This window comes from Vidua macroura, chromosome 4 (assembly GCF_024509145.1).
Source record: "Vidua macroura isolate BioBank_ID:100142 chromosome 4, ASM2450914v1, whole genome shotgun sequence".
Lineage (NCBI taxonomy): Eukaryota > Metazoa > Chordata > Aves > Passeriformes > Viduidae > Vidua > Vidua macroura.
The window spans coordinates 26,583,503-26,607,191 of NC_071574.1; the positions used below are offsets into that span (position 1 = coordinate 26,583,503).

General features: G+C 40.5%; 1 protein-coding gene across 4 annotated transcripts in view; it reads right to left on the reverse strand.

The window, feature by feature from the left end:
* Positions 1 to 12,699: 12,699 nt before the first annotated feature.
* Positions 12,700 to 23,689, reverse strand: part of LEF1 (lymphoid enhancer binding factor 1) — a 71,129-nt gene continuing 60,139 nt past the window's right edge. For 2 of the 4 annotated variants that reach the window (XM_053976034.1, XM_053976031.1), the window contains one exon: positions 12,700 to 13,813. In XM_053976034.1, coding sequence (XP_053832009.1) covers positions 13,734 to 13,813 — 80 coding nt within the window. In that variant the 3' untranslated portion in view covers positions 12,700 to 13,733. The remainder of the gene's footprint in view (positions 13,814 to 23,689) is intronic. The other 2 variants (XM_053976035.1, XM_053976033.1) reach the window with 1 other exon arrangement.

The following is a 23,689-nucleotide window of genomic DNA, read 5'->3' on the forward strand; positions in this document are numbered from 1 at the left end:
GTTTGAGGGCTTGCAGTTGTGTCTTGGATGGAGCCCACACGGTGGCAGTCTTTTCCCACACTGGCAAATGCAGCCTGGCAAGGCAGTGGGTTGTTTTGTTAGGATTTTTCTTAAGTCCACCACTAGTCTGTAGATGTAAATTACGGTGCCTTGAACAATAATGTTTTGAAGGACATATTTAAAAATAAATAAAGAATCCCACAATGGCAGGCTGCTCCCTGAATAGAAAGTTCCCAATAAAGCATTTAAAAGCAGAGCTCATGATTTGCATTGGGGTTTTCTAGCATTTCCAAATAGTAGTTGAGGGCCTACTTTTGCTAGGTGCTGTAGAAACATAATGAAGGTTTCTAGGGGATTTTTGGTCTCAGGGGCATAAGCTAGGATGCTGGTGAAAGCTTCTGAATGTTTTCTAGAGTCCTGTAAATTGGCTGTGCTTAAAGTGTCATTTTTACACCATACACTACTGTGATAGTTGAGCACCTTCAGGATTGCAGTTGGGAGTTCGTGCTGTGTAAACAAATAAGTGTGTCTGGCTGTGTGAAGCACCTTCTCTTTTGCAACTTCATTTCCTTGGCGCTTGGCAGAGCTGAATTTGTCCGTGGTGGGAGTGCATCAAATTGCAGAGCAAGTGGGTATGAGGATTGGTGTTCCAGTTCAACTCAGTAGTAGTGTTCCTTTACTTTGTGTACTTAGTGCTTATAGATATATTTTGTTACAGAAATTATGAGTAATTATTTAATGCCAAGTTGCCTCTTCCTCTCTCCTCCATCATCTAATTCAGATTTCATATAAAGAAACTGAGTGCTGACAGAGGTTAGTTTCCTGGCACATGATCACATAAGAAATCTTTGAGTAGAGAATAAAATTTTTGGTTTATTGGATCCTGTTCCTTAATTACATATCATCTAATTTTGAGCCACTTGCCTTGAAAGAAAAGAGTTAAAGGAAAGAAACAGTACTATAAACAGCCTCTTTCCTTTACTAATAATTATTAAACTGTCTTGGTTTTACTGGAATATAGTCTACTTCTTACATATGAAGTCTGTTTCACTGAAGGTTCTCAATGCTTGTAGCTCAGTTTAGTGAATTTTAAATACTGCAGGGTGAAGTTAGCTTCAGTACTACTGTTTTCAGTAGTAATTAAAATGGGAATGTGTATGACTCTTGTGTCTTAAAAAATGCTATTTGTTTTTTACAAAAAACATTTAGGTAGAAGTAATTTGCTAATGCTCCCTTTACTTGGACAGTGATCTTTAATTTGGAAAAGGGAAGGTTTATAGAAAGGCATAGGCTATTTAATGTCAAATGTGCAAAATATTTTTCACTAGTAAATGTGATATTTTATAAACTTTCTCTAAAACAGTATTTTCCTTTCAAGAGCTCTAACAAGTACAGTGTATGTATATGTAATAAATAGAGGCATTTTTAAGTTGAACTTGCTATTTGAGAAGAGACTTCCTTTTTTAGCAGAATAGGCGCTATGGAGGTACCTTAATGGTGGGTGGGGATAGTTTATTTTATCAGCATGTGGAGTGCTGTGCCAGGATGAGTAGAGATGAGGTAAAGGGTGAAAACTTCAAATCCTCCCTCTTAAATCTAGATCAGAATACAGGGTGGTAATTGAATGACTGTAGTCATTGAAACAAGGTAAACCTTTTCTTTTCCTCCTCAGTGGGGAGGCATGGAGAAGTCCCTTTAAAGAGAGGAAAGCTAGGAAATTAGCCAGAAGTAGGATATTAAGTAGTCACTCCTGAATTTTACAAGAATTTCTACAACTTTGATAGCTTAAAGATTTCTAGAGAGCCTAAAGAATATGTAATGAAATAAAGGAATTGTCTGTTGCCACCTTTTCCTCAGTAAAAATTATTTCCCATCTCTTGCTGTGGCTGTGACTTGAAGCAGAGGTACATGAGCCACCTTCCACTGCACACAGTGTGGATGAAGGGGAATCTCCTGCGTACCTCAGTACCTCAGACTAGGATGTGGTACATTAGACCTGCTCTCACCATTCAGCTGTCCTTAAATTTTTATTAATAGTGGAAAAGAGATTGTGAAAACAAATGAGGGATAGAAGAGAAAGGAGGGAAGGGTGTTTGGTTTCCCTCACTGCCTACTTTTAAAACCTTTAGTCTATTATCCTTTCTGTCAGCAGGCCTCACAGATTTAGAACATTTGCCCCACTTTGGTCAAAGCTTTGGGATGTACGCTTGGCACAGCTCGAGGGCAGCTTGACAGCCAGCAGCTGAGGAGTCGGACGTGAGCCCAGCGACTGCAGCTGGGAAGATGGCTTCAGATTCAGCATCTGGGTCATTTCAGCTGCCAAATGTGCTCCATCTGTGGTCAACCTAGCTGCTGACACGGCGGGGGAGAAAACGGGAGCACAGCAAATTTTAAACAGGGACTTGAAAGCAGAATCTTTATTGGGCAGAGGAGGGTGCTCTGCAGGAGTGGCTTATGGAGAATAAAGTGCAAGAGGTGGCAGTAAAGTTTGATCTGAACAGGAATTAAGTGTGTAGAAGTGATTGAGCCAGCAACTGCATAAAATAACTTGGAAAGGTATCTTTTTTTCTTTCATAGATGAATTGTATTTGTCCCCCAAGCCATCTGACCCAAGGATTTTGAGGTGACAATGCAAATATCCTTCAAAAACCAATTAACAGGAGTTAACTCCAGCATCTAGCATGGGCTCTTCAGAGCAATGAGATCCAGTACTCCCAGCCATGCACTTCAGCAGTGAATCAGGTCTCTGAAAAGCAAGGTAGTGGCTTCTAAATGAGATTCCATTGTGGTTTGAGTTTGTTTTCTTTTCAAGCCATATTTGGTGGCTTGTTCTGTGGATGGGGCTCTTACATACCTCCAGGTATCTGTGAAACTTTTGAGGTTCATCAACCAATCTCTTCTGGAGACCCACTTATTATAAATTAGCGAATGTTTATCAGGGTGAAGAAGCAAGAAAGAAGATATTTGCTGTATGAAGTGAGAAATAATGACATACAATTGTCTTGTTAAATCTGTATCTGTTATTAGAATGAGAAGGCCATCTGAAAAATAGGTGTTTTGTTTACCTGCCCTAAAGGTGATTTGATGTGAAAAGATCTTATATGTTCTTGACTTTGTGCCAGGCTTTGGTCAGTAAAGTCTGCAAGTGAGTTAGGTGTAAGCTAATGCAATGCAGTGTATTCCTGTGGCCGGGTGTGGTGCTAGGAGGTGGGAGGTACTAGCAGACACTCTCTGTTGTTTAATACATGCTTCTTAATGCATCTAGAGGAAGCCCCTTTACAATATCAAGTGACTTTAAAGATGTGGACAAACTACACACAGCTTCTGTGGTTTGTAGAGACCAACTTTTCCTAATAATTTATTGCTGACAGTTTTGGAGCTAAGTTTTTCAAGAGAACTACCCATAGCTGTGGTGCTACATTCTTTTCTACATTATTTTCTACCACAGCAGTGATCCACATCTCAATATTTTTATTCACTACAGTTTGTGACTATGTGAGCAATTCTAAAACTGACCTGAATAATGCCTTTTCTTTGTGCTTTTTGGAAGAGCTGAGACCAGGAGCAAAAGCAGATGCTGTGATTCTTTTGAGAGCTATATCTTTTCATGTTATATGTTCCTTCAGTAGCTTTTTCTGTTATTCACTGCCAGAGGGATGTGCTTCTACTGAATTCTGTTAGAGAAGGGTTAAGTAGAGCCACAGTCTGGTAACTGTAAAGATGATTTGTAGAATGATCTGCCTTGAGCTTTTTGATCTTCTCAAAAGTTCACATCAAAACTGAAATCACTCTTTATATACCATTTACTATCCAATATACTTGTTTGTTTATAAATGCAATGCTATGCAGAGTCTTAATTTAAATGTATGAGATCACAGAACAATCTGTGATTATGTCAGGTGTTACTGATAATATATTAGATTTAGGTTTGTATGCCCATGGAGCAACTTTGCACTTGTTCAATTCACTCTTCTCTTTGATTCCCCTAGAGGTTTTCTATTTGGTTTTCCATAAATTGCAAATATCTCACGGCAGTGCATTTTGGAGAAACCAGCACCATAAAGCTCTAACGCTGGCTGGAAGTTTTGGTTGCTTCTGGGGTAGGAATAATACAAAACATCAAACCTAGTTATTAAAGGAGCCATTTTTTTTTTGTCATGTGGTGGCACAAGGCATCGCAGTGAGGCGTAAGGCCAAGCTTTGTTTCCAGCCTGGGCTCAGAGGCTGCAAGTTGGCCGCGGCACAGGAGGATATTTTAGCACAAGGCTTTTACTTGGCGGGCACTAAGGAACTTGTCGCTTACTTTGGCTGTCCCGTGCTGCCAGATAACAGGATTTTTTCCTAGCCTGTTGTTTGCTGCTGCTTTGCTTTGTGCATCTCTGTCCTGCCTGGTAACAGCTTCTTCTATTCTGGTCCATTTTTTCTGCCAGCAACCACTTCTGGGTGGTTTTCTGTAAATGGAGAAACCCTTACAGTATTCGCTAGTTAAAGAATGCAAGTTTTTGTCATTAGTAACTTAAACCCCCCATTTGGAGTCTTGGCTTCAGCAACAAAAATGTTGTGGATTAACCACTTTAACCAGCAAGAGGCTTTCTGATGAGCTGTGGGAAGAAGTGTATGCTTGGTGGTAGGTCTACAGTAAACAGCTGGAATTTGCATGTGGTGAATTAGCACCAAATAAAACCCCCTTTTTTTCCTTAATTATCCTTGCATACTCAAATGGACCTATTAAACATTTGTGCAGTAGAAATTGGTAAAACCACACATTTACAGTAAGTGGATCTTGGTTGGGCTCAGGCTGACATTTGTCTGCTCTGTTGGTGGCAGGACCTATGTAAGTAACATATAATCCAAGGAAGGGACCACTGATCCCTGACTCCTTGGCATGCAGTGGTGGTGCCCTGACATGGATTGAAGCACTGCAGTCATTGGAAGGAAGCCCTTGCTTCAACTCAGAATCTTCACCTACTTTACATTAACTTTGTTTGAGACCTGCTGCTTTGACTCCTACACAGCCACAATCATAAGCAGGTGTAAGATACACTGCATTTGTATTTCACAGGCTTTTTAGTTGTTAGTTTTCTCTAAAGAGGTTGTAAAAGGTAAACTGTTTCTGACAACTGCTTTATTTCTCTGAATATGTCAAGAGGGCTAATGTGTTCCTTACAGCTGATGTTCAAATTCTTTTTTTCATTACAATTTAGGGTGCAATTTCTAAAAGCCTTTTATTTCAGTTGGAAGCCTAGTGATGTTTTCCAGAATGTCTAAACAGGTGAGGCATCTAGCTTCCTATGATTTCTTCTCAGCACTGAAATCCCTCTCAGAGCTTTAAAAAAGCATTTATTGAAGAGCCTGATTTTGGGGGCCCTAGTTTACTTTTAAATCTTGAACCTAATTTCCAAAATAATGGGGAATATTAGAAAAGAGCTGGCATGGACTTTGATGGCAAGTTCTTCCACCTCCTTTCAGTTCTTGAGACAATGTGAAAGAAAACAGCAACTTTCATACTTTTCTTCTTCTGTTTCCTCTTTGTCTAATTCCTCGAACACAATTACTTGCAGGAATAAAATTCTGCTCTTGCTAATTAGTAACTTCAGACAGTAGCAATCAGACTGTGCTTCTAATGGTCAGAAAAAGGTACTGCCTTCTGATTTCTTCACCCTCTCCTTTCACTTCATTTTGAGTCAGAAGGTTATCCCATCTGCTTATGGATGGGTTTCTGAGTGCTTCTGACATCAGTGCCAGACAGTGAGCAGTGGACACCCCAATAATTTTAAGTGCTTTAAAAGACATCTGTGAGTCCTTTGAGGAGGAGCATGGGTGAAATAGAGTGCAAGGAAATAGTTCATTGAGAGGGAGCTGATTTGAATGAGGCTGTGGATTCTGAAACCAGTCAGGGTGCTTTTAGGAACATGGCAGTGTGTGTGAAGTGTGAGATTGAGAATGGGCATTTAAATAGCTTCCTTTAGAGTAAGAGACAGAAGATACTTGGAGAATTTAATTAATTTAGTACTAGAGAGATGAGGGTTTTAAAATGGTATTTTTTTTCTTTTAATATGAGAGAATATGGGGGGACAGAGAGAAGATGCTATGAATTTCACATTAGTGGTTTTCCTGATACCATTTTTTTATTGCTTTAAACAAAAACATTACTTAAAACCAAGGAAGAAGTCTTTCTCTTTCTTAGGGACTTAGCGTTTGATTTTTGGCTAAGACTGAAAGCTATTGTTGCCTAAGTTGACGCTTAACTGGCAAATCTATGAACTGAAGCCAGTATTGTTACTTGGATCTAAATTTGTAAGGACATTTGGTTGTCATAGATCAAAAGATGAACATATAGTTTACCTCAAAGACAGAGTTATATTTTAAATACTATTTGCACATGTTTACAGCTGAAATAATTGCTTAGCCTATTGACATATGATATTTGAAATAGAGGTGGAAGGGGAGAATAATGGCAAACAATGGTGAGTATGTCAAATGATTGTACAATTGGCACTGTCTGTACCCCCAGACTCATTGCTTTTTAGCAAAAGCCAGAGCTTTTCCACAGTGGTAGACATTTCTGACATTACAAGGAGGAAAGTTTCTAGTGAAAACTATGACTTTGAAAAATTGCTTTTATTGTGTTTTTAGGGAATGAACTGTTTCAGTGACAGATAAGACTGGGCTTAGCTATTGCTGGTATCAGTTTGACTCAGAATTTCATGTCATTCATATTATGAGAGTAGTGCTAGTCCACAAGCACACAGCTCAACTTGCTACGGATTTATATTGAAACTGGGAAATAAATCAATCTAAAAGGAGTGCCATATTCTCTACCTTCTGCAGGCAAGGAGGTGGTTTTAGAGAACTTGCTGGATCTGCTGGGAAATGGAGAGAGAAGTAACAAAGTTTGATATTTGGTAGCTGGAAATCCAGCATGTGTTAGAGGATTTTAGATACCTTTGACTAGAAGTGATTTCAAGATGTGAATTAGCAAGGACTTCCTTCAACCCCAACTACTGTATGCTGCAAAGAATGTGGCAGGCTTTTCAGTCCTGGTTAGGAGTTGTCTTCTGCTTAATTTAATGAAATATTGGCCACAATGTCTAAAATAAAATGTTTGAAATCTGGTAATAAAGGGACAGGTGAGGAAGTCCTGCCTAATCTTCATTGTTCAGATAAGAGTGGTGTGTAGTTGGAACTGGTGTTTGCACTTTTCCCTTTCATCTTTCCTGTGAGCTGCTGCTTCTACTTAGTTACACCCTCAGCCTAAGCATAGGTCTCTCCACACTTCCCTGGGGTCATGGCAGTGTAAATGCTATAATAGCAGTAGTGCCCAATAGAAAATAGCTCAGGTGAAACTCTTAAATCCACACCCATCAGCTTTCTCTGTGCTTTATTCTCTCTGTTCTGTCTGGGTTTCCTTGCCATTGCCTCTGAAAGTGAGCTAACTCCTGCCCAAAGATGGCAAAGGGTTAAGCTAGTGAGACAATGGCTGGAATAAGGTGATCTGAAGAATTCTTTGAATTTTGGTTGATAAATACAGTATATTCCACATTTCTATAATTGTGTGGTAGCTGTTATGACAACTATACCTGTAGTGTAGCTGTATGCATCTCATTTAAAAATCTCTTAATTCTTCTGTCTGTGGTTTACATGAGTTACATATAATTGTATCTGATCCTCACAACATACCTGGGAGCTAAGGAAGTACCATCCTTCAAATGTGCTTGGGGAACACATATGCAGGGAATTCTTCCTTCACTTGTCTAGAAAATAGTCTTTCTTCCCTTTCTTCCTTCAAATTGTATTTATTTCCAAATAGGACAGAATGAAAATACAGTAGAAGTGTTAGACCTGTGATAGATTTAAGTCCTTTTTTTTTTAGGTTTTCATAGCAAAATCTATGTGATTAGCAGTGATTTCATAGGAAATCCAGCATTAGGTCATTGGAAAGGGGGAACTGCTTCTGAATGGGCGAGAGCAGTTAGCAAAGCTGTTCCGTCAGCAGGGCGCTCTTCTGCCAATGAGGACAGGCCAAGAGCAGAGGAGTCAAACACAGGAGAGAGGGGGAGGAGGGAAGAGGCCTAGAGTAGAAGTGAAATCAAATGGACTAGAGGGAAGAAAGGAATAAACTACTTGAATATTGAGAAATGGCTTGCAATTCCTTTTCAGTATGTAATTTCAGTAAATTCACACTTACTAAACAATTCAATATTAGTACCAGTATAGGCAGAATTAGACTGCTCCATGATTAACTAAGTGCTGTGAGTGGTTTGATTTCTGGGTCATGCAGTTATACCAGTCCCACTCAAAGGGAAACTTTGACCATATGTGAAATCTGCCTTATAAAATTTGAATTTTCAAACAGTGGCTAAAACCATTCATGGTTAAATTTGTTGAGAGTTATTAGATTAGGATGTTTTGATTGTAAATTCTGTCAGGTTATTGTCATAAAAAGTTGAGTACAGTTTGAAGCTATCAGGTCTTTTTATAGGAAAAAAGCAGCGGCTGTTCTGTCACATGATTTAGTTGCAAATATGATTACTGCCTATTAATTTAGCATTAATAGAGTGTAGAATGAAAGAAGTTGTTGCTGTTGATGTTAATCATGACAAAATTAAACATTTCACAGAGAAGAGTAAAAAGGAAACATATTTCAGGGTAGCAAAAGCAAAAACTAGAATGTAAGAATCTTGTCCATCTTGGGCTTTTTTCAGTCAAAGAATGTAGTCACTGCCATGTTGTGCTGTGTGCTGTCTCCTCTTTTGTTACCCAGCACTTTGCTTTCACAGGCAGGTGCCAAGAAGAACTAATTCTTCTATAGCATTCTGCTTCGTCAAGATCTGAGTCCTTGCTTGTGTGGCTTTTTCTCTCTGTCTTAAAAGACACAGATGTCCTAACTCAGCCAAATAGGTATCCTGTAGGACTTTTTTAGCCACTCTTCTTAGCTGTAGGAAATTTGTACAAATTCAAAGAATGGCCTATCCAAATAACTCTTCTGACCATCATTAACTCTTCTGACCATCATTAAGTTTTGGAGTATGTTACTTTTCTTATTCTGCTGAAGATTTTATTATGTCAGTTACCTTTTCTCAGCACAGTGAACAGTACAGTCCATTTTTTGGGTGAGTTGCTCTTCTAGTATGAAGCAGAAATTTTTCTCCTAGCTCTTCTGGTTTATGCTGATTTTCCATAGCTGACAGGTTAATGAACCTGTTTCTTATTTGTATTTGTTGGGTTTCTGGAAGGTGAGATGGGTGAGTTTATCAAAATGTGAATTGTAGAACAGCATTCACAAGAAGAATACCTTGGTTTTCTTAGGGTTCCTAGACCAGGTATGCAGTGACTGTTATCTCAGCCAAGCAGACATCTGTGATTCAGTGAAGGCATGGTTGTTGCAGGAGAAGCCATCATTTAAAATCCATGGCCTGAAGGCATGACTGTTTATCTGGGAGGATGGGGAGCAGTATTTCAGTCCTTGTTTTGACCAAGTCAAAAACTGGTGATTAAGAGGTTCATTCCCCCTATTTCTGGCACATATGTTCCTTTTCCTCGGCAGATGCCCATTTGCTTGCTTGGCTTTCTAAACCTGAGCTTCATATCTATGAGGAGACTCAGAGGGTAAATTCATACATTAATCCAGAGTTTCTCTTCCTGATGTGTTGTGAAGAAATGAATGTGTTTGGGCATACTTTCTAGGTTTTTGGTTTCATCTCGGAATGTGTTTATAAGACAACCATTTTCCTGTTACAGCTTCTCCTTTTGGCTGACTTCCTTTTTAGCCCAGTAGTCTTTCACTGACCTGACTTAGGAGAAAGGTATTATATATATATAGCTGACAGACTTCTGGCTATTTATGGACTTACTTATTTCCCCTCTAATGTTCTACTTTGTGTTAAGTCCTTATTCTGAAGGAGAATAAGCATGTTAGTCCCCTTGCATGTTAGTCCCCTTGCAAATGAAGGGAAAAAACTGCAGCTGCCTTATGGGAGAGGTTACAAACCATTTCTTAAGTCTCAGTAGTGTCCTTCATTTTCTGCCAGTCTTGCTTTAGCCTGATTAGCTGCCATGTAGATCAGAGCAGGAGGCCACCAGGAAACAGAATGGTTGCTTCAAAGCCTTGTGCACTGCATTGGTTTCAAAGGAGTGCAGACAACTGATGCTGTGGATTCTACTGTCCTAGAGCCTGGAGCAAGGATTGGGTCCTTAAGGTCCTACATTTTCTGCAAATTGACCCAGCCATCAAACTAAGTGACTGCTTTTTCTGTTGCCTAATCCAAAGTGGAAGATAATTCAGTAGAGCTGGTGAGTCCCTATAAGCACAACTAGTGAATCTGTCATCACTTGCTGCATAAGAAGCCAAAGTTAGCTGAAGCATTGTTCTTTTATGTAACACAGGGAAAATGGCTCTGGTCCAGGCAATCCAGAAGCATGAGGAGCCAGACCATCCTGTGATGTTGGCCTGATTAACTGTAAATAATCCTGGCTCAACTCCCCTGTTCTGTATCTGCTGGTTTTGGTGAGGGAAGGGGGAAGGCTGTGTGTTTCCTAGGTACTGGGATAGCTCTGTGTCTATGAACTAGGCTACCCGTGCTGTGATCCTTGCAGGAACTGCTTTTAGTACATGCACAGAACCAAGTGTGGGGGCAGAGAGTGGTTTGTGAATGCTTGTACAGAAGTGTCTGGATAATTAACTCAGCCATTAGGTAGGAGCATTTAAATCCTTGAAGATATTTTCTGTGGGAAATACATGATAGTCATCTCCTCAGGCACCCAAAAGAGACCAGGTTAGATTCCGATGTCTGCCTAAATTGCACATCAGGAATTCAGGTGCTGGTTTTGAGTCTCACCTGGAATAATTTGTTCCATGTCACAAGGATTTAAACCTAGTCTTACTGCCAGGGTAGCACCATCACCACTTGGTCATCTTTACTAGCTCATCTGTCTCCACTGACAAGCTGGCACAGTACAGTGAGGGCTCTTTTGGTCCCACAGGGGACCGAAATGCCAATTAGCAGGGGAGGGCAGGAGTGGACACAGACCCAAGTCACAGGGGGTATTCCGGGATAGCAGGGTTACTGTTTCAGGTGCTCTCATGGCAGCATCCTAAGCCTAGCATATTAGTTAACCTTTCCCATAGCTGCTGTATGTGAAAGATCTTTGATCTATGAATGAGCCCAACACATGTTGCTTGTTCACTGTATGTTAACAGCAGAGATATTATTTTTAGCTCCCAAATTCTTTTTCTTCACTATTAGAGCTGAAAGACCTTCCATCCTTAAGGCGGGCAACTGTTCACAACAGTGTACTGGGGACAATGTGCTACATGAAGCTAACACTTCCTTTGGGAACAATATTTTTCAGAATGGATAAATGGCTCTTTAAATAGCCATTACAAAATCTAAATGAAGTAGTCATGTTTTATAAAGTTCTAAAGAGAAATGTTGTCTTTGGAACATGTAATTTGCAGATCTCACTGCAGTAATCTTTGATTTAGAACAATTTCAGCACTAAGTACTTGCCGTTTTTCCCCTTTAAAAAACAAAACCAAACCCCAAACCAAAAGCCAGACAGGTTTCCAGCAAAGGCTGGGATAATTGAATGGAAACATAGCCAAGTCTTGCAAAACTCCAGTATACAGTTGCTATTCTCTCAAGAGATATTTTCTCCTGCCATATGAAAGCCTGGTCACTTGTTTTTCTTTTTTTTTTTCTTTTTTTTTTTTTTTTTAACATAATCACCAGTTGCTAGAAATAAATATTGCAAGAACTAATATACTGGTTACAGCCTTAAATCTGCAGTGCACACTGGTTTAAGAGGAAGTTGTTTTATAACATTTCTGATTATGAAATTTCTTATGCAACCAAGTTAAAGGGTCATTTGTAAACAATCCAGTTCCAAAGCTTCCTTAGGCAGTAACTGACCTATGCCAATTCTTGTAGCTTGACACAGTCCAGTCTCACACCAAAGAAGATTTGGGAGCTGGAATATAAAGAATGCTGATTCAATGTACAATTCATAATATTTCTTTTTCACTCACGAATCAATGGAGTAGTTCCATCTATGGCTCCAGTGTCTGGGTTTTTTTACATCTCTTAGTAGAAGTGAGGATGCTGTGCTGCTTGCTATGGCAGGAACATCTCCCAGGCACCACTGGCATAGGCAGGCCATGCTGACTCTGGATCTCAGACCATGAAACTGGGCCTTGCACAGTTGATTCTGCATCCAGCTTCAGTCCCTGACTGAGGAATAATTTATACAGCTACAAGAAATTTAACTGTAGGCCTCTATCTCTTGTGTGGGCATGGAGCGCATCCAGAAAGAAGCAAATCCATATTCATAATCATCAGCCTAAAACCACTGCTCCCTTCCCTAAGATTTTGCTAGGAAAATGATGATGGAGGGATCCTTAATACTTTCACTTAGGCCAAAGCTAACTGAGCAGCACAAGGGACCATTGAGCCTCCCCATTCCTTTATTCCTGGTATGGAACTGAGACTTCTGCTCACTTTTCAAAGAAAAAGTCATTTTCCAAAATCACTTCAGGTGAGCAAACAGCCAAACAGACACATTGTATTTCCTACAACAGAAGACTGAGCCAGAAGTCTTCAGCCTTACAAGTGACTGTGCCTTCCTGAGCTTGCTTCTACCTTTGAGGGATTCTAGCAAAAACCACTTTTTTTTTTTTTTTTAAGCCAATTTTAAAGACAGTTAACTTTCATTTTATTACAAAGCTTTTATTAAAAAACAAATGCTCAGCACATTAACTCAAACTGGAATGACAAAAAAAAAATTGGTTGACAGTATTTTTGGCAAAGGCTGTGCCTTACTATTTTAAAAAATGGGTACATCAATGCTCATTTCAACAACTGGCATAAAATCCCACTAACAGGCTAACAAAAACAGATACAAATACAGAACAATTGAAGTAATAATTCAAGTGCTGGGCTTTTTACAAGGAGAAGGGGAATGGGTGAGAAGGAGAACTCACTGCAGTCAGATTTGCTGGATGTATTGCTTATGTTTACAGAGTAGATGATGCAAGACTAACATGTCTACTGACCAGCTGACTGTTGTTACATTTATTTAGTTCTATAGGACACTGTATTATATAGACTGAGAGGCCACTATTTGTTACAAATAGTTTAACAAAACAGCCACCTTTTTTCCATACAGGTTTTTCCTCTGGCAGAAAAAAAAAAGAAAAATTCCTTTTATTTAAAAAGTATTTCAGATTTCTGACACTTGTTTAAGCTCATACCTAGTAAAATATACACCAAAGAAATTACAAACTAAAAGTTAAAATATAAAAGCATTCAAGTTTCTTAAAAAAAGCTAAAACCAAAATTGATCCTGTCGCACCATTAAATAAAAAGAAGGTTGAGCGTGTCATCCTGGTCCAGGCAAATTCCATCCCTCGATGTGCTGTATGGGGCAGTTGTGGTCTACGTAATTCTGCTGGCTGAAGCAGGCACAGACAGCCATGCTACTGTGTTTGCTGACTCAATATGGACACAGATGAGACGGGGGCTTAAGAGTGCAAGGCAGAGGTGAAGACAAAAGCTGCTCTGCTGACCCAGGAGCTCGTTTGCTCTATTTATATCGGGGCTGGACCTTGTGATTGTGAAGGATTTTGGCAGTGATTGTCTTTATGATTCAGTGTCTCTAGCAGTGACATCAGGGTGAATGACATCCTAGACAGACTCCTTGGGGTGGTCTGTGCGGATGAAGGACACACCTAGGGTTTAACAAGCTTCCATCTCCAGAAGAGGTCCTGGTGTCGCCGCCTTTGCTTTGCAAGTTGAGAAAGCATTTCTCTTCCCACCTACAGGTAAAGGGGAGGGGGGGAAGAGAGAGAGAGAGAGTGATAAAGACTATCTGAAGCCTTTTTTTTTTTTTTAATAATTCTTCAAACAAGCTGGTGATGGGTCACTGTAACTCTTACAGCTCTATTAGTGGAATGTGCATTACAATGTCAAAGTTAAATGCAGAATTTATTACTACTTGCTTTTGCTTGAAGTTTGCAACTATATTTATGGAAAGTACGTTGCATTGTAAAGAGATACCAACTAGAAAGGTGGGGTTTTAAACATCCAGCATATTACAGATTTTCTTCCCTTTAGTAGTGGATTTCATTTATCTACAACATTTGACCCAGATACCATTACAAAATTAGACATCCTCGGGCTTTAGTACTGCAGTGCAGTGGTTGAGGTCAATTAAACCTCTATTTCAGAGCCTCAAGCTCTACTCCCTGCAGACACAAAAAAAAGCTGTCTTCTGCAAGCAGTTTGGTAGAGGAATGTGGTGGATGAGGCTTGTGTGAACACTGATTCTACCATCCATCCTCATGACTGGGGAGGATTTGTTCTGCTCTTCAGTGGGGTAGGGAACATCTTCCAGCTGTGTAAGAACCATGGGTCTCCTCCCTAGCAGTAAAGTTCACTAGATCTTGGAAGGATTTATAGTCTTAGAGCATGTGAAATGGCCCACAGTGCAGGCCTAATAGGAATTGCTTATCCAGAGTGGAACAGTCTAGGTCTCTGGGTTACATTAGCTGATTTATGAAATTGCCAACTCAATCATCACCCTTGCCATTCTGATCCAGACAAGTGGGTTATAACAGAGTCTCCACCCAAAATCTCTCCAACGAGTCAGATGTTTTTCTACACATGGACACATGCTCTCCAGTAACTGTTTGGGGATTATTGGTATGTCAGAAAAATCAACATTAACCTCTAGGTTTCCATGTACTACTCAACTGCCAAATAAGTAGAAGGTTCAATGAGCAAAGCTTTTGAGTGATCGAAATTCACACAAGAATGCAGTTCAGTGGAGAAGGCAAATGAATTTTCACCAGAAGAGACACAAAATGCTTAGTCACATAAAGATACACTGCCAGCACCTTGAGTCACGCAAGGCAAGACAGAACAAGTTTATGAAGAAATGGTTTAAACCACAAGTCAAACTTCTTTTAGACTAATCATGATAGATAGACTGCTTAAGCCTGCAAGAGCCACAAGCTGAATTAATCAGCAAATTACATTGCATTACATTTAGCAGTATTTAAACCAGGGCCAGTTATAACTAAGCATCTACCTTCCATCTGCTGCAGCTTCCATATCAACCATTACCACACAAAGTGGCTCACAGTGGCTGAGTAGCGTGGCAGCTCCTGAGTAAGGAGTTACACAGCCTCATGTAGTACAGGGTAGAAAGCCTCTAAAACTGATTTGTACCCTTTGATTTTAATCAGCATAAGCTGAGGCCCCAAAATCTTACTAAGCAAGTTGACTCCTTATCAGAGGTCACCAATTGTTATAGTGGAAAGTTGAGGACGCTTAAGTTTAGCTGCAGACTAAGGCAGAAAAGGCCAGCATGAATTTATACAGAGCAAACTGCTCTGTATAGCTTAGATTTGATGCAGACTCCCTTGTTGCCCACGTAGTGCCATCCCTGATACACAAGGAATAACTTACATCTGTTGCTGGTAGCCACAAAAGGACATTTAAAGCCACTGAGGCCTCTTAAACAGCACAGCTAAAAGTCCACTGGCAAACCAGCAGTTTCAACAGAGGTGGTCTGTATTGACTAATTCAGTTCCTATTTCCTCATAAAACCAGCCCATGTCCCAACTAAAAAAAGCCTCCTGAGCTTCCTGCCTTTTTTAAATTTTTTATAAAGTAGCGCAGTGCTCCGCAACACGTGCAGATCAAAGAGCTACGAAGGGCTCTACCTTTCCAAGGAGCACGAAAGACAGGCCAAGCAAACAGCACAGAAACACTGGGGAGAGCACCCTGCAGCTTTATATTTATTTTGTGCCTTTTCATCCCGGATTTTCAAAGGTTTGGTCCAGGTTGCTCTTCCTGGGAAGGTTTTCCTCTCAGTCTTACATGAAAACATTCAGCTTCCTGTTGAGGAATGGCCTTGAGGCGCCAGGCCAGTAGTTCACAGCAGTCTGATACAAGCGCTGTGATTCAGAGCTACTCCCCATTAGCAGCCAGGAATGTCTACTTCACTGAAGGAAATGAAATGCTCTTCTGTTGAGATGGTTCCCTGCCTCCTCCCCCCTTCCCTTACCAGCAAGCTGTCTTTGAAGTCAGGAGGTTAAAATAACGACCATGGCCTTGCTCTGGCCCTCAGCTTTTTCCAGCAGCGGCCATTGCTTCTTTCTCAATCCAGAGACAGCTTTTGCAGCGCCTGCCTCCCTTCCATAGCTCCTAACTATGGCCAGCTCCTCTAGAGAGGCTGCAGACACCACGGTGATTCTGAAAGGGGACAGGCACAGGGAAGACCCACATATTTTTATTTCCAAGCAGTACAGCAAATTATAGAGTAGCTATCCTGAAAACAGTATCTAGAACCCAGCCTTTCCTCTGCTGCACATTAAGGCTACATGCTGGAAATTGCTTCTACTGCTGATAACCAAATAATACCTAAAAAATACGAGTGATGATGGTGTTGCCTTACAGATATAAAACAGGTCAAATCAGGATTCTTTTCAAGAAACCACAGGCATGTGCTAAGGAGACTGAAGACTTCCCACATCTAAGGCTTCACTGGGGGGCTGCAGCTGAAGTCTCGCCAGGCGAGGCATGCCCTAGCAAAGCCCAATCCACAAGTGAAGTCGGCACAAATCAAAGACTGCAATTACAGCTCCCTGGCTGTGGTTAGGCTTCAAAGAAAGTGCTGCAAGTCACATTTTACATATGTGAAGTCTTGAGCCTGAGCCACAATAGGAGGCACTGTCTGTGCCATTTGCAGTGCACATCTCACTGTGGGAGGAGAGGGGAAAAAAGAAAAAGAAAACAACACCTCAAGTAAGAAACAGACATAAGATTCAAGAATAATGAAGTGCAAAAAGAAAAGCCTTACTATCGAAGTGATAAATCTAATTCAGGAATTGCTACAGTAAAACTGAATTCTCCTAGCAAGCCTGGGCTCAGTGGCTGAGGGGATCACAAGGGGATCTGAAGTCCTCCCCATGCTTCAGAATGAGATGGATGAAGGGTGGGTCTGCAAAGGTCTTGTTCTCCTCCTCTGGTCTTTTACTTTTCTAGAGCAAGGGAGAGAATTATGCAGCTTCATCCAGGTCATGCTAATCAGAAAAGGTTATAGAAAAAAGTCAGAAATGTCCGGGTCAGTATAGGAATAAACATGAAGTAAAAGACATACCTAACCCTTCACAGAGGGCAAGGGATATTAAACATTTTAAATGAGGTATTTTTTTTCCTATGCCTTTCCCTATCACATTGTTTGGATACAATTCTAAGGAGACAAAAGACTACATATAACAGGCAGTTACATGTATTTAAAAAAAAAAAAAAAAAAAAAAAGTTCATCTCCAAACCTATCTTTTAATCCAGCACTTCAAACAACATGGCAAATTTAGGGACCCAAAAGCTGAAACAATCATTTTCTTTGTAAGTCCAAAACGAACGTGTTCGACTTACTGTCAGCCAATACTGTCAGTATTATTCAATACTTCAAAAACCCAGCTATGCAAAACCAGGGCATTATTTATCAGGGCAGTTCATGGTGTTTGTGAAGTCCCTCTGTATTTTCTTTAACAGCAGAGCTGGAGAGGGTTTCAGGCGCAAGCAGATAGATGCCGGCGCTGCAGTCTGCTCCTCTTCCTGCCCAGCTGTGCCATGGTTTGTGGGTTTAGCCCAAACCAGATCCTTGAGATGTTCAGGGCAAACACAAACAAACACTCCACAACCCTTGTTGTTTCTAAACAAAAAAAGCACCTCCCAACAAAACCCCAGTCATTTAAGTAATCCAATTTGCTGCAGGGTCCTACAAGCTGTTACTAAACATGGATGGAGAGACCTACGGGAGACAGGAAAAAGCCCTCTCTTAAAGAGCTGGATACCAGCAGGCAGCAGAGGAAACTTTTTAAGCTGCCTTTGTATCCAAAGAAATGACATAAAATTGTACCATAAAACTGTAACAGATGCTGCCATGTTGAAACTATGGTACTATGAAGTTTTTCTTGGTCTGTCTAACCCCTCCATCTCCCTTGCTACTTTTAACCTTGGTCCATTGCTGCTAACTGTGAATGGAGACTCCAACAGCAAATTATTCACTGCTGTTTTAAATGCCCTGAATTAACTGCCCCTGAAAATACCTCTCCATTAACTACAGGTGGGGCCTGGAGTCCTAGTTTCTGTCCTCATAGTTTGACCTCAGCTAGATGCATTAAGTGAGCAGCAGGAATATTCCTCCCCCAGCCTTCCCAAGCCAGAGACCTCTTCCAGAGCAGATTAGTTTCAGCATGGAAAACACCCAGGTATTTTAGGGTTCCCGTTTTGTGCAGCTGACGGCAATGATGCCAAGCAGGTGTGGCTCTTTTATCAAAGGCCCCCAGTGTAGGCAGCACAAAACTACAAGCTCTATCACTTAGCTAGAATCTTTAAAGTTATCTTACTGGAAGACCCAAGACATGTTTTTCCTGTTGGGTGTGGGAGGGGAGAGAGGCTCCATGTTTATAATAAAAACCAGATTGCCTCTAGACAGCTGTCTCTAGCAGCTTCTTAAAGCGGAACAGTATCCTAAAGGCGACGAAGAGGGAGAAAGAAACAGACTTGTCTCCTTTCTGTATCTTTATGGCATATAATAAATATTCAGAAGAGTATTTTTAAAATTATTTGTTTTTTAGACTGAGAGCTAGGAGCACTGAAATTGCAGTTTTCACCTGCTGTAACAGAGAAGAACATGAGGTATTGCTAAAGCAATAAGTGAAAATTCTTTCAGAAGAAAGAAATAACACGGGTACAGTTTCCTTTGTAGATTTTTTTTTTTTCTGCCACAATTAAACATAGGTTAGAATTTACAGTACTTTGAAAGACAATCTCAACAGTTAAATCTTCTGATACATGGAATAATTTAAATAGTTGCTTTCATGAAACCAAAGGCAAGTCAGATGTAACCTGAATATCTTCTTGAGCTTCCATCAACTCTTCTACACACAGGCATACACAGAGCAACACTACAAGCATAAGACAACAGGACACAGAAACCACTACAGAATTCAAACATACCAACTTCACTTTGATGCAATTAACTCATCTCATCATAAAATCTCTACTGGTCCAAAATACACAACAGGAAGTCTGTGTACCTCAAAAGACCCACATATGTGAAGAAAACCAACTGTTCATCAAAATGTAGTCCCACCTAGTATGTGCATTTGCCTTTACACCATATAAACCAATTCTGTGTAGTTATTTTGGCAATAATATTTTACCACATGCAATTTCACGTATCCCTGAGAGGAAGGATAGATAGAAGACTCTCATAACTCCTGAGTTTAACTCTGATACAACTTAATATTAATGAGGGAACACATATCCTGTAACTTTTGCAAGGAGGAAGCAACTTCAGAAATTATGTCTTTCTGCTCACTTAAGCCTACTTAATTCTCTTCAAGCCCTAATCCCACTGCACTGACACCTGTGGCAAGAACACCAATTCAAAAATGGTCGCTGGTACCATTTTCCTCAGTTGCCTCTAACCCTGCTCACACACTACACCCCAGTGCCAGTGACACTTTCACTGGTGTGAACATTTGCTCCTACCTCTGGAAGGAGGAGCTGAAAGCTCTTCTCCTGAAAGCTCTCACTAGAGTCCATAACATCTCACTGACTTGCCAGGCTCATGTTTTAACTGGCCAAACAGTGGTGCTTCAGCTGGCCATGCTATGGGCCTCCTTCCTTGTACAGCTTTCCAAACTGCAAGCTTTCAAAACTGTCTGTATGGTACAGTCTTAACAAGCTGGTAAAGGATCAGAGATTTAGAAGATGACTTGCATAAATAATTCTTAAAGTGGAGGATTAAGGAACTGACTGGTATGAGAAGGTTTGATCTATTAGCAGTGACTTCTGCAATATCACGGTTAAGGCTCTTTGGTTTTGTTCTGTTCTTTTGGTTAGTTTTGTCTTCAGGATGGCTAGGTTTGCATTCATGTGTATCAGAGACCTCTTTAAACATAATCTCTAAAATCAGAGGCAAATGGAAGCAAAACTCAGTGCTAGGGTATACTAGGGTTTGCTAAGCTTTGATAGAACTGCATTTGAATACAAGTCTGTTGAAATTACAAGACAGATTTCACCTACACTTAGTCTCCACAAACAAATGGGAAGGACTTTGACAGTGTCATAAAAGCTTGCTTTTTAGCTCATCAGGAACACAGTATAAAAAACTCATTTTGAAATTTTTCATGTAAATACACTAAAAAAAGTGAAACCGCAATGCAGACATGAGAAAAACACTAAAATTCTGAAGTTTGCTTCCAATGGAAATGAAACAACACTTCAAAACCTTACATCTTATTTATGAAAGAGTTTGTTTCTACAGTTTTTCTCATGACCTAAGACTTCTCAGTCTGGTGGTGAGTTTACTAAATCCACCAAAATACACCGTTTTTATCCACAGAAGAATGGTGCACCAGCAGTCAACTCCCTGTCCCCACCCTATCCCACAGGAAGAGTTAGAACAATAGTTGTCCCACTGCTCTCCTTCATTCTTGCCCAAGCCGCTTACTGCTAACACCTCAGAAGTAAAACAGTAAGGGGGTTTTTAATAACTCAAAAATGTGGTTAAGTTCAAACTTCATTAAGCATCACTAATTTCACAGTAGGTTCTGCAACTTGAGTATCTCCAAAAACAAACACATATATTGACCTCCTGAATTACCTATTTTTTCCATTTGTCAGTGTAAAGTTAAAATATGAAAGGCTGAAGATCAGCTTCATAACTGACCATGCTGCACTTATTTTGCAAAATTCCTTACCATTTTTTCTTATTTCTCTAATCCCATATCTATGCTGATTATCTAGTTGAAAGGGTTCTGATGTTCTTTAATTTGTAAAACCTATGCTTTGCTACTACCCTCACTTACCCCTCCCACAGCGTGACTGCACTGAAAATAGCCCTTCCTCCCTTCCCTCCCTTCCCTATCCTTCACAAGGGACTTCCATCAGGATGATAACAGGAAGCAGGGACCTGGGTCTGCTCTGCTGCATCTCTCCCAGCAGGTGTCAGTGCCCCTCTGTACCTGCCACCTGCATGGGGCCGTGGCTTCTCTTCAGGTTTGCTCTTCTGACCTTTTCTTTGATGTCAGAGAGCCTGGAAGAGAGGAGAGCTTCTGTCTTTCACCCCACCAAGATCAATGTCAGGTCAGAATTAAGTTTCTGGAGGGACACACAGGAGGGACAGAATGCCATGCAGAGGGACATGGGCAGGGCAATCCCAAGCACAAATACAGGCTGGAGAATGGACTGGGAGCAGCCCTGTGGAGAAAGACTTGGGGGTGTTGGTGGAAGAGACTCAGCCATGTGCACTCACAGCCCAGAAAGTCAGTTGTATCCTGGGCTGTATCCAAAGCACCATGGCCATCAGAGAAAGGGAGGGGATTCTGCTCTGGTGAGACCCCACCTGCAGTGCTACATCCTGCTCTGGAGTCCCCAACAGTAAAAGCACATGGATGTATTGGACTGGTCCCAAAGGAGGCCACAAAGATGTTCAGAGGGCTGGAGCAGCTCTCCTCTGCAGATAGGCTAAGAGAGCTGGGCTTGTTCAGCCTGGAGAAAGTTCCAGTGAAACCTTATAACAGTCTTCCAGTTCCTAAAGGGGGCCTACAGGAAAGCTGGAGAGGGACTTCTTACAGTGGCATGTAGTGATAGGACAAGGAGGAATGGCTTTAAACTGACAGAGGATAGGTTTAGATTGGATATTAGGAAGAAAATTCTTTAATGTGAGGGTGGTGAGGCCCAGGGAAGTTGCCCCATCTCTGGAAGTGTTCAAGGCCAAATTTGATGAAGCTGTGAATAACCTGGTCTAGTGGAAGGTGTCCCTGGCTATGGTGGGGGGGCATTGGAACTAGATGACCTTTAAGGTCCCCTTCAATCCTAACCATGATCTGTCTGAGGGCTATAATAATTTTCTATGGGGAGCTATACTCATTTTCTATGGAAATTTTATGCCTATCTGAAATAAAACAAATATTTAAATCCAGAACATTTTCTTCTGCTCATTCTGTCCCTCTTGCCTGTGCTGAAGGCCACTATTCATGGGCAAAATGGGGAATAGGGAAGTATGGGTCACACAGGAAACATTTTTTAAAGCAATCAGGACAAATCTCTGCACCACCATCACCACACACATTCTCACAGAGACTAACTTCTGTGCAAGTTCTCCAAGCTCTGTTTAAAGCTTCTGAATAGTCAAAAGCTATGGGAAGGAGTGGAGCATTTGTTTCAATTTGAACTACTCCAGGAGCAATTTCAAGAGCACTGGAAAACCCAGGTTTGAAAATATGCCTCAGAAAGGAAGGTACCACATCCTCTTTGCATCTCTTTTCTCAGATGCTGGCCAGAAACCCATGGTCAACCATGACCACAGTCATCAGACACTTATTTTCCACACTATTCTGGCTGTGGACTGGTCCACTTTATAGTCTGCTTTCACAGCCACATTCCTTTTTATTTTTACGTAATAGGGAAAACATAATCCAGTCATAAATTACTGCCTAAAAATCACTTCTGTGCTGAAATTTGGCTCCAATTTCCACATAGGAAGTTTAAAATGTTAAGATAATTCATTGTTCAAAGTTAAATGGTCTTAATCTGATCCTTTTAAGTACTTCTGATTTCAAATCAGTATTAGTCAACTTTTCTTGGTTTTGAAAGCTTTGCTAATATAGATGCTAATTGTCATGGAATTTTGCAAGCCACAAATAAATTTCTCACAGGTTTTCAGATGTCTTTTAAGCTTCTCTATCACTCTTTTTAGCCCTTGAAGATATGCCAAAACACAATGTTAAATTATGTTGTTTCCCAATTGCGTCCAGCCATATGTTGAATGATATGCCTTTTAGAGTTCTGTACAGAGCAAGCCGTAAGTTATGTATTTCCATGCTGCAGAACAAAGAGGAATTTTTGTTAGTACCCTTCTATTCCCTTACTGATTTCAAAATACTCATGAGATGCTAAAAATCACCTTTTTTTTTTCCTTCCAAAAGTCAGACTTGACAGGAAATTAGAAATCTCCACTTCCAAGACAGAATTGGTCCTATTTACAAATCCCCTAGAAGGCTGTGCTTAAAGTAAAAAACCACCTTTCAGAAAGGTGCTCAATGGGTGATCTCTACATTGTCCTTTATCTTAGCTTTCTTCATTTCCCCTTCCCTCTGCCTCGCCTCAATTTATTTTTAGCATTATCAGGTCTAATTCCACTCTTGGTTGATTTCAAAAGAAGAAAATAAATAAGAGTTATTTCTTCAATAAATCAAAGTTATTTCAAACAGTGTGTTGGGCCATGTCAACTGCAAACAAAATCCTTCCTGGGACAGTTCCACAACTCTTGAAGGACACGCTTTGGAATAACCCAGGAAAATATAGCAAAGACTGGTGCAGAGGGTCACAGTATTCCTAGAGCACTCTGAAGTGTTTTACAGATTGGCCATTCAGTAGGTTGGAGATTACAGAACTCAGTTAAATCCTAAGCAGTGAAGCCATAAGATGCTTCCTGCTGTGTACAACTCTTGGAAAAGGGGCAACTTAATGCTACCACCTTGACTTCACCACTCTAATCATGTTCAAGTCAAAAAGCAGGATGGCAGGTCCACCTTAAAAATCAATTACTGGCTGAATGTTCATGGACAAAAAAAAAAAAAAAAAACAACAAAAACCCCACACCC